The 11,592-nt window shown below is 37.6% G+C and overlaps 1 protein-coding gene across 1 annotated transcript; it reads right to left on the bottom strand.

Annotated features, from left to right (window-relative positions):
• Nucleotides 1–3,187: 3,187 nt before the first annotated feature.
• On the bottom strand, nt 3,188–11,366 carry LOC117493302. The gene is made up of 16 exons (XM_034143799.1): nt 11,316–11,366; nt 10,625–10,768; nt 10,347–10,491; nt 10,012–10,178; nt 9,098–9,286; nt 8,934–8,946; nt 8,538–8,704; nt 7,624–7,812; nt 7,328–7,472; nt 7,014–7,186; nt 6,690–6,836; nt 5,805–5,958; nt 5,573–5,718; nt 4,751–4,927; nt 4,329–4,367; nt 3,188–4,225 (listed from the first exon to the last, which is right to left on the bottom strand). Exons 1-16 carry the CDS (start codon nt 11,364–11,366, stop codon nt 3,800–3,802), a joined length of 2,472 nt encoding a protein of 823 aa, XP_033999690.1. The 3' UTR covers nt 3,188–3,799.
• Between the last annotated feature and the right edge of the window lie 226 nt (nt 11,367–11,592).

Consider the following 11,592-nt stretch of genomic DNA (forward strand, 5'->3'; position numbering starts at 1 on the left):
ATATACAGCGTACCATTCAAAGCCGTGTGATTTATTCTGAGTCTAGCTATCGTGATTTCCTCCCTTCTGTTTCTTTCTTTATAAATATTAATTGTAATTGTCTTTTGCACTTGATGATACTCTTTGCCTTTCTGGTCTTTCTCCCACCTTTTCTGCCAGATCTCCATCCCTTTTTTCTTAATTACTGCTTTTCCTTCTCCTTTTCCAAGTTTAACTGGTAATGTGATTTCCTTTTGTAGTGCACTTTTTGCTAATTTATCAGCACACTCGTTCCCTTTCACCCCCTCATGAGCAGGCACCCAGCAGAACTGCAGATCTATACCGCTTCTGTGAAGTCTTAACAGGCTGATTAAGTTCTATGAGAATGTCTTCTCTGACAGTTGTTGACTGTATGCTTTTTAATATGGATAATGAATCTGTGTATATCACCAGCCTATCTGGTCTGACCTCTTCAACCCACTGTAATCCTATTATTACTGCCAGCATTTCTGCTGTATACACTGTCGTACGCTCTTTTTGAGATCGATATTTTAAAGTCTGGGATGTATACCAACTCCAACACACTCTTCCTTGTTCTTAGAACCATCTGTGTAAATGTTTAGGTAATTGTAGTAATTTTCGTTCAAATACATACTTGTTTTAATTCCCACTTCATTTATTTGCCACTCTTTTTTCCTTTCTACGATACTCATATCTATGTTAGCTTCTGGGAAAAGCCATGGGGGAACACTGCTAAATGGGCTTGCTTTAATCATAAACTTTGTATCAGAGGTGGGAGAAGTACTCAGATCTTGTACTTTCGTAAAAGTAGAAATGTGAAGAAATACTCTAATCCTGTATTCAACAAGTTACTCAAATAAAAGTACTCATTATGCAGATTTGCCCATTTCACAATCATATGCATTATAGGTTTTAGTTTATAATTATTGATGCATTAATGAGTTTATCAAGCTGTTAAAGGTGGGACTAATTGTATTTACTTAATGTACTGCTTGTTAACATGTCAATTTAACCCAGGTGTAACTAAAGTCTTATTTAAGGGTTGATATTGTTTATCATTAACCTATATCTGCAAAGTAACTTAAAGTGCTGCATAAATGTAGTGGAGTAAAATTACAATATTTACCTCTGACTTGTAGTGGAGCAGTCCACAATCAGGCCCCCCCCCCCCCTACCTCACAGACCTGCTACACCACCACATCCCTTCTCGCTGCCTCCGCTCATCAGAAGCCAACCTCCTATCCATCCCCACCCGCATCAATCACCGGACCTGGGGGGACAGAGCCTTCTCCGTTGCTGCCCCCTCCCTCTGGAACTCACTCCCACCACCCATCAGAGACTGCACTGACCTCACCACCTTCAAAAAACTCACCTCTTCAATCTGGCTTTTAATGTGTGATTGTTTTTGTATTGCTTGATTTTGATTTGACTTTAACTATATTTATTTGTTGTTCTTTTCTTTCCACTATCTTTGTAAAGCGACTTTGAGCACCTGTAAAAGCGCTAACAAAATAAATATATTATTATATACTAAAGCCACCTTTAAACCAACACAGTGCCCCACTCCCACATGTTTCAACTGCAAGAATAAACTACATAATTGGCATATAGGAGTTATAATTCAAGGAAATCTTAATAAAACTGATTTGAAAAGTGTGGCCAGTTAGAGTATACTGCAGAAAATCAATCTTTGTTACCTGTGTGAGTAAATGGGATGCACAAATATATTTGTATATATTGCAGAGTAGGTTTTAACTTACAACGAATGTGCTTTGGAGTGATGTAAGAAATGAACAAACATAAAACCATTATATTATACGTAAAAAATAAAGAAAATAAAAGGAAATGTTTATAAGACACATAAATATACCAGAAATACACACAAAAAGCTAAGTACAAGAATATGACAAATAATTCTGAAAAATAAAATGTGTGCAGTACAATTTTAAATTATAAAAGCTGTGTACTTTAAAAAAAGGTATTATTGAACAGAAATGTGCAAAATAACAAGAGAAATATGAGAAGTGCCATGTTCCTGCAACTATACAACAAAACCCCTTGGATTCACTTTCTGGTGATTGTCCTGTTTAGTTGCAGGGACAGGTATAGACAAGTTGTATTTTAAAATGATGAAGTCGTTCTCAAGTTTGAATACACTTATGAATACATCTTTTGTTGGAGCAAATTGGTGGTTCCAAAATCTGCGTATATATAACACGGTATGTATTTTGGGACATACTTTGGACAATGCTATCAAACTTGTGCTTTTATGAGCAGAAATAATGCCACGTTTAAATATGTTATTCAAAACATGTCGTATAATAATATTCAAATGATATGGCATACTCTTAAAATATATAAATGAGTGAGTTACAATGCTGAATGCTATTTTACTTGTATTGGTGAGACCCACCATTGATATTATTCAATTTTACTGCATTTACGTTAAATATGGACAAGATCCAAAACTAAATACAAATCACATTTGAGTTTAACTTACAGAGAGAAAATAGTGTATGTGTTCAAAAATGAAAGTCAAGGCACAATTCCAAATGAATACATAGTTTAAAATGAGTTGTGTGTTTATCTATATCAAAATTGCATGATATCATCATCATATCATCATTGTATGATATTCAAAATAAACAGGGCATTGTGCAATAATAGAGTTTGAAGTTTCAACATGTTGAATCGGCCACATGGCCCAACACATGGCCCAACACCCACATGTCCAAGTTGAGAAAGGTTCAGCATGAGTTGGAGGAAGCTCAGAAGCGTGCTGACATCGCTGAGTCCCAGGTCAACAAGCTCAGAGTGAAGATCCGGGATTCTGGGAAGGTAACTTTTTCATTTTCTTTATGTCATTTAATAACCATACATATATTTAATATATATTATTTTTTTTGCATTCCAGTGTAAACTACACACACATGTTCAGTAACCAATAACCTCTGAAAATGAAAGGCAAGCCATATGGCTGACAATAATATATATAGTCATAACTAGCTTTGTCATTCTGTAAACTGTTTCAGTACTGATTCTCTCTCTCTTTTACTTTCAGGGAAGTGACTCCGCTGAATGAGTTAAGACTCTCAGCTGAAGCATTTGATCCATACAATATGAGTCCCTGGGAGTTTTCTTCTCTCAATCTTCAATAAATGTTAAACCAGTCACAAGTGTTGTTTTCTTTTTACTTCTTGTTTGTCATTTTCAACATGAGATATCCTACTTAGCACAGAAAACTCTTACAGGAAACTGTGTTAAACCCTGTGGGTCAAAACAAAGACCTCACTGGCGACTTAGTGCTGATGCTGTTGTAGTTAATTTGACATGATTAAAAACTAGCTTTAGTTATGTAAAATGTCACAAATAGGCCAAAGAAAGTTGTTTCACTAACCAAGTGCAAACATGAATTTAAATGTAGGTATATCTGTTTTTATTGACGTTTTACAGAGCAACCTAACATCTCTCTCCTATGATAAGCTGCTCAAACAGTATAATCATTAAATATATTAAAAGCATTATCATTGAAAAAACAAAGCAAAAAGTTCCCACTCAGACAACTGTGCTAGAAACAAGTAAACCATGTATATGTTTATGGAACATTGAACCAGCAAACAACAAAAATAAAATAAAAATGGCTCGACAAATAAGCTGTCCTTAAAAAAGAAACAAAAGAAACTTGTAATAAATGTGTACTAATGCGACTGCTTCTAATAAGTGTGGGAATATTAACACTACAGATTTTATAAACATTGTTCATTCAATTATTTTGCAAACCATTTAACAAATTCCTACACTATTTTTTATTGCCACCAACCTTTCTATCTTTCTTGCCACCTCCCTTTCCCTGGTCTGCCTTTTCCCTCCCTTTCACTGGCTCCCCTTTACATTTCTGTCCTCCTCGAGCCATTCCCTTCTGCAGCTGAGCTGTGTGAACCTTCTCAATCCGAGAGAAGCAGTTTTCATCTGGACTCAAGGGGCTGGCCATGCTCCTCTGTTCATGTGGGTTGGGAGATGAAGGCCTTGTGTGGGCTCTTCTGGGACTTGCATGGCATGAAGAGCAATGCTCGTACTGGACATCTTCTTTAGGGACAAGGTTTAACTTGAAGGACAGGGATCTGCCAAGCGCTGGGCTCAGAGGGATCACAAGGTTGTCTCCAGGGGCTCCTAGAGTGAGGAAGACTTCTGGGAATGTGCATGGTTGGTCCATATTCGTATGTACCTTTACCAGATGAGAGTCAAATAAGCATAGATGAAGGCATGCATCTTTTATTCAGACAATAATCTTAACAATAGGCTAAAAATCTACACAAGCTGTATCTTACCAACTCTGGTGTAAAGCTCATGGACACCCTAACTGTCACCTGTAGGGGGAAACATCATGTCATTCATTGTTTTGTATAAATTGGTACAGGAACTCTTATTTAGTCTTATTTAAATGCATTGGTGGCCAACCACAATAACAGTTCAGATACTTTATAACTTGAAAGCAGCAAGATAGTATGTAAATAAACTGAAACAATTAACTGATGTAGAATACGGTCATTTATATCATTAAAAGTTCAACTGAAACAAGTTCGATTTCTTTACTTTCCAACGGTTTGGGATCCATAGGATTGGTAAATGCATGTAAACTATTGACGTCACCTCTGCTTATTACAAATCAAACATATTAATACATTTTTCTTCTCCGTGCAATAACTCCCAATAAAATCAAACACTGTTATAATCAAGGTTAATAATGTACCTGTCCTGGGGAATTTAGCTTCTTCTGATAAGCTGTCTCTTGGGAAAATGAAGCAGATTTAGGTAGGGATCCGGGAGAATCGTATTCTGCATGAGCCATTTGATAGGTGGGTCTAGAAAAATCCTTCCTTGATGTTGTTGGTGTACTTTCAGCAACAATGATACATGGTGGAGAAGTCTAGCAGGAACAAATAAAACAATAATAATTAAAAGGCAGTTGAGCTGTCAATTATTCTGCTATAAGCCCGCTGTGATGTATAAGGTAATAGGGCCCTTATTGAGCAAATATTTCCATGTCAAAAATCTTCTTATATTTTTTCACTTCTCTTAAAGGTGGGGTAGGTAATTTTGGAGAAATGCGCTAGAATTTGAAAATACACAACCGGAAAAAATCTGATACTTCCTTACAGAGCCCCTCCTCCAACACACACAAACGCGCACATGACCAATGAGGGCACGAGATAAGTTTGTGCACAGATGGAAGGCTGACAGGCAGGTAGGCCATCCAGTTATTTTAGCCGGGCCGGCTAAAATGATTGGTCGTGCTTTTTACAGCGCCACGGCTTCCACAGATGAAATTTTTTTATGTATTTATTGTCAAAGCATTTAATATATTTATTGCTATCGGGATGTTAAGAGCATTCCATGGAATATAACAAAAAGTCTTTCTGAAATAAATTACATACCCCACCTTTAATCACACCTTTTCTTTACAAAAATAAAGATAGTGCAAATACTGTATATTCCATATCAACATTACATTTAGCAATACCTGGCAATAATATGTTTGTGCCTTCAATAATGTAAATGTTGTGTAACTTACTGGTCCATCCTTCGGATTGCTACCATTTTCTTTTCTTCCAGAATTTCGACTTTTCTCTGACAGGGGAGGAAGTGCAACACGCTGATCGTCTAGCCGATAACTCTGACTGGAAGTAATGACTTCAAAGAAGTCACCCGCCTTTGCACCTGTTATGGAGAGACAGGAGTTATTTCAGTGACATTTCATAGAGCATCAACACATGCTTGACCTTGCCCTGTGTGTTTTTCCTGACCTGAAGGGAGTCTATTTAAAGCTCTTCCATTGTGTGTGGGAGTGGCATGTGTGCTTCTGCTGGACTGTAAAGAGCAACGCTGCTCTTCCATTCGTCCGCCTTGTGCATGATTCATCATTTTCAAGAACTGTTTCTGTTCAGATGGAGATGCCTCCTAAAAAACATTTAAAGAAAATCAATAAGTAGCAGAACAACTCACAAACATCTTAGACAATAAAGATCGCAACTCAAAATGAGGACTAAAGGAAACAATCACCCCTTTTTCTTTAATTTAATGAGTCTGAATATTCAGAATTTATATCATATTAAAGGTCCCCTATTCTACTGTTTTTCATGAATATATAATAGGTCTCAGATATATACAAAACATGTCTCTGAAGTGTTTGGCTCTAAATATCAAACAGATCATGCATTGCCGCATCCCATAATCCCCTCTGTTTCAGCCCTGTTTCAAAAGGGCTGATTCTGTGTCTGTTACTTTAGATGAAAATAAGGAGCCACTCCCCACGCCCCATGAGATATTTGGTTAAAAAGAACACAATGGTGCTCTAGGAGGAGATTCAGGTGATAAGGTGGGGGGGGGGGTTACCTTGGTTGGTGATTGGCTAATGGTTACACAAACCCAAAAATCGTTATGACATCATAAAGTGGCCGAAATCTGATCAGTTCATTTGCAGGTTTTTTCAAAAAGTGAGCAAATCTTTTTTCTTAAGACTTTCAGAATCTCTTTACACAGAGGGGACACGTGTTTATGTATAACAGACATGAAAAAGTGGATTTTGCATAATAGGTTACCTTTAATGTTTTGCTTAATATCCATATTTGATAGTAGCAGAGGGTAAGGGCAAAGCTTTCAGCACTGTAATGGGCAACATGATGTCTCACCTTCTGATGTTCGAAACGGCTGAAGGACAAAGACCTTTTGAGAGTCAAATCAGATGTGCTTGAACTGGGATTATTTCCTTTTTGAGTAGATGGGGTTCCAATATTTAGGAAGGGTGCAGAACATCTCTGTCCATCCATCCTTGAACCCTGTGGGAGGAATATAGGATTCATCATGATAATGTTTGAGCAAAACACTTGGAAGCGCTGTTGAACATATTCTACATGTGCAAAAAAACGTGTCAAGACTTTGTAGAACAACATTTAAAAAAAAATGCCAACACATTTACACAATGGGCTTTACAACATATTATGTATGGGGCAAACCTGGGCTTTGGAGACCATGTAGCACAAGTGGCTGGCATCCCTCTCTGCAGCAGTTGATGTTGAGGTGGTACCTCCATTCTGTATCCCTAAAGAAGGAAGAGATGCTCGCTGGTCATCAAGCCGTCGGCCCTGAGAGTTGGACAGCAGGCTGAAGAAATGTTCCGAATTTGGACCTGGGATTAAAAAACAAGAGATATTAGTTGTACATTCAAATAGGTAAACAAGAGCTTAACATGTAAGAGCAATGAAACTATATTATTATAAAATTAAATGCAAGAATAAAAACAGCAAGACAAACATGTTTGTGCTCAAACCTTTTGGAACAGTGCTCTGACTGGCATTTCTATTGGGTGTGGACTTGGGAGTAGCATTTAAGACACATCGCTGTTCATCCATTCGCCCACGCTGAGAATTATCCATCAAGGAACAAAGATAGTCCTGTTCACCTGGAGTCAAGTCCTAGATGGGTGAAAGGTGAACAGAAAGGATGTATGTCAATAAATTAAAAAATCTGGAAAATAAATTAGATGCAAAAACAAATGGTCAACATTGATCTCATTGTTTCAATATAATGTCATTTACTTTTGAAATTACAAATGATCGCACTGACTTGAGCCTGTAGCTGTTTTTGAGATGCTTTAACTTTATTCTTTTGTTGTTCTATTTCTGAGCCGGGGCTGAATGAGGCTGAACGTGTAGGGCCTGAACCAGTCCCCAGTGTGTTCTTATTCGTTGAACACCGGGTCTCCGTGGGCAGGATTTTTGGTAGTGAGCACCTTTGCTCATCCATTCTGGAATCCTGAAAATGCACAAGAGTAAGATTTCTCAGTATTTTGGATCAGGAGGCACACTTATTTGACAACAAAAGGTTGAACAACAGCTTTCTGTAAGAATGTGATTTTAACTTATCTGTGAAAGCCACTCGTACAAATGAGATATTTCAGCTTTCAGCATGCTTTTGAAGCATATTACTGTACATTCAAACATCTCTGTAATGGCTGCTATAACAAATCACATTTCAGTTATAGTTTTTTCCCCATTAAGGTTTCATATTTGTAACATCTAAAGCAGTGGCGGTCCTAGACCAATTTGACTGGGGGGGCCAGGCTGGGGCCAGTTATTTCATGAGAGGGGCACAATAAAAGCGGGTTAAAAAGACAAAGACAGTATAAAGTAATTATGTAAAATAAACATAAAATACAGTAATTGGTATTTGTTTTTGTAAAGGTATTTGTTTTAGTAAATGTAAGTTACAGTCCTTTGTTTCAGTATTTTTTTTCATTTAGAGTATTTGTTTTAGTAACTTTAAGTGACAATTTAATTAAAAAATGTTTGCTTTTATAAGGTAATGAACAGTTTAATCTCCCGTGTGCATCCGGATCTCTGATTTGATTTAGTTCCAATAAACACTGGCCCCTGTTGGTCCCCCCCTAGAACCGCCCCTGATCTAAAGTATTTTAGTATGTTGATCTATTGCTATAAAGAATGTTAAATATTTGTCATTTAAATAAGAAAACTACTTGCCTGAACTTTAGAGACCATGAAACACAAGTAGCTTGAGTCTCCCTCTGCAGTAGATGGGGCCTCTTTGTTTTGTAATCCTGGTAAAGATGGAAGAGCCACACGCTGATCGTCGAGTCGTCGGCTTTGAGCGTTGGCCAAGAGGCTGAACAACATTTCAGGATCCTCACCTAGCAAGATTAAATGTGAAAATGTTATGCAACTGTATAGACAATCAACTTTGAAAAATGAAAACACAACTTGTCAGATTTGCTGGTAAGAAGAAGTTTCCAGAATAAGAATGCATTTCTAGATGTGTTTAAAGTGTGGACTTGGGAGTAGCATTTAAGACACATCGCTGTTCATCCATTCGCCCACGCTGGGAATTATCCATCAAGGAACAAAGATAGTCCTGTTCACCTGGAGTCAAGTCCTAGATGGGTGAAAGGTGAACAGAAAGGATGTATGTCAATAAATTAAAAAATCTGGAAAATAAATTAGATGCAAAAACAAATGGTCAACATTGATCTCATTGTTTCAATATAATGTCATTTACTTTTGAAATTACAAATGATCGCACTGACTTGAGCCTGTAGCTGTTTTTGAGATGCTTTAACTTTATTCTTTTGTTGTTCTATTTCTGAGCCGGGGCTGAATGAGGCTGAACGTGTAGGGCCTGAACCAGTCCCCAGTGTGTTCTTATTCGTTGAACACCGGGTCTCCGTGGGCAGGATTTTTGGTAGTGAGCACCTTTGCTCATCCATTCTGGAATCCTGAAAATGCACAAGAGTAAGATTTCTCAGCATTTTGGATCAGGAGGCACACTTATTTGACAACAAAAGGTTGAACAACAGCTTTCTGTAAGAATGTGATTTTAACTTATCTGTGAAAGCCACTCGTACAAATGAGATATTTCAGCTTTCAGCATGCTTTTGAAGCATATTACTGTACATTCAAACATCTCTGTAATGGCTGCTATAACAAATCACATTTCAGTTATTAGTTTTTTCCCCATTAAGGTTTCATATTTGTAACATCTAAAGCAGTGGCGGTCCTAGACCAATTTGACTGGGGGGGCCAGGCTGGGGCCAGTTATTTCATGAGAGGGGCACAATAAAAGCGGGTTAAAAAGACAAAGACAGTATAAGTAATTATGTAAAATAAACATAAAATACAGTAATTGGTATTTGTTTTTGTAAAGGTATTTGTTTTAGTAAATGTAAGTTACAGTCCTTTGTTTCAGTATTTTTTTTCATTTAGAGTATTTGTTTTAGTAACTTTAAGTGACAATTTAATTAAAAAATGTTTGCTTTTATAAGGTAATGAACAGTTTAATCTCCCGTGTGCATCCGGATCTCTGATTTGATTTAGTTCCAATAAACACTGGCCCCTGTTGGTCCCCCCCTAGAACCGCCCCTGATCTAAAGTATTTTAGTATGTTGATCTATTGCTATAAAGAATGTTAAATATTTGTCATTTAAATAAGAAAACTACTTGCCTGAACTTTAGAGACCATGAAACACAAGTAGCTTGAGTCTCCCTCTGCAGTAGATGGGGCCTCTTTGTTTTGTAATCCTGGTAAAGATGGAAGAGACACACGCTGATCGTCGAGTCGTCGGCTTTGAGCGTTGGCCAAGAGGCTGAACAACATTTCAGGATCCTCACCTAGCAAGATTAAATGTGAAAATGTTATGCAACTGTATAGACAATCAACTTTGAAAAATGAAAACACAACTTGTCAGATTTGCCGGTAAGAAGAAGTTTCCAGAATAAGAATGCATTTCTAGATGTGTTTAAAGAGACTTTATGGATACAGCCAGTTGTTTGACGTACTCGCAGCAGGCTGTTGGACTCTGTGTTTCGGTGTGCATGGTGCACTCTTGCTGGGATCAAAGGAACAGCTTTGGTCGTCCATGCGTCCACACTGGGCACCGCTGATCATATTGATGAACTTCTGCTGTTCATCAGGTATTTGTTCCTATTGGAAACAAATTTGAGATTAAGATTTGACCAAATGAGCAACTCACAACATTTAATAATGCAAACCATAGTCAAAAGAGTCATTAGAAGCAACATGCATTCATTTAAGCAACCAGAAAGACAGAACAAACCTTTATAGAAGCGCTGCGTTCACGCTGACAGTTAACTTGTAATTGGTTGTCTGGTGTGAACAGAATCTTCCTGTTGAGATCTGGAGTGCTCTCTGTCAAAGAAATCTGAGGTGCAGAGCCACGGTGGTTATTATTCCTAGGTGCCTGAAAAAAAGGTCATATTTGGAGTATCAAAACACATATGCAGGTGTATGTACCAAGCCCTCTAAACTGGTTGTCTACCTGAAGGTTAAACCCTGGCAATGACATTCCGAGTTCAACAAGGTGTTGTCCCCCAAAGTTTGATCCTGTTTGGGAGCAGGTGTGAAACAATCAACAATCAATCTTCAAATAACATCATCAATGCAGTAGTCTTTGTGTCTGCTGTCCAAACCTGGAGCTGTAGTTTTGACCGGTTCCGTTATAAGAGGACTCAAGGAGCAACGCTGTTCATCCATTCGTCCACGCTGAGTGTAACTCATTATGTTGTTGATCTGCTCATGTTCTCGGGCTTCCTGCTGAACATCAGCCACTTGAAACTTAAATGTAATATCAGAATATAATCTACAACAACATATTAAGCTTTCAACAGATTCTAAAAAGATTACTTGGAAATATCAGTCAAAAATATAAAGCTAACAAAAAAGCACTGACAGCAAAATGGACACAAACCTCAAAGCACGGGAATAATGATAGGCTGTAAAGGTCTTACCAGCACATTGTTGGTAGCTTCTGATTTCGAGTCCACTCCAGCAGCTGCCATCATGAACAATTAACCGAAAAAGAGAAAGTGTCTACTACTGAAAACTCAATAAAATGTTTAACAGAACAGCAAGTTAGACAAACGTACTCGCTGTAAGTGAAAGAGAACCTATTCAATCCGACTATTGTATGTGCAATGGAAAATGTTTAACCTGATGCACCTCCAGATATGTACTGAATAAAGCTTGGTTGATGCTTTTAAACAGAGTTAAGTCCTAAGTATTAAC

The sequence above is a fragment of the Trematomus bernacchii genome, unplaced genomic scaffold (genome assembly GCF_902827165.1).
Source record: "Trematomus bernacchii unplaced genomic scaffold, fTreBer1.1, whole genome shotgun sequence".
NCBI classification, from domain to species: Eukaryota; Metazoa; Chordata; class Actinopteri; order Perciformes; family Nototheniidae; genus Trematomus; species Trematomus bernacchii.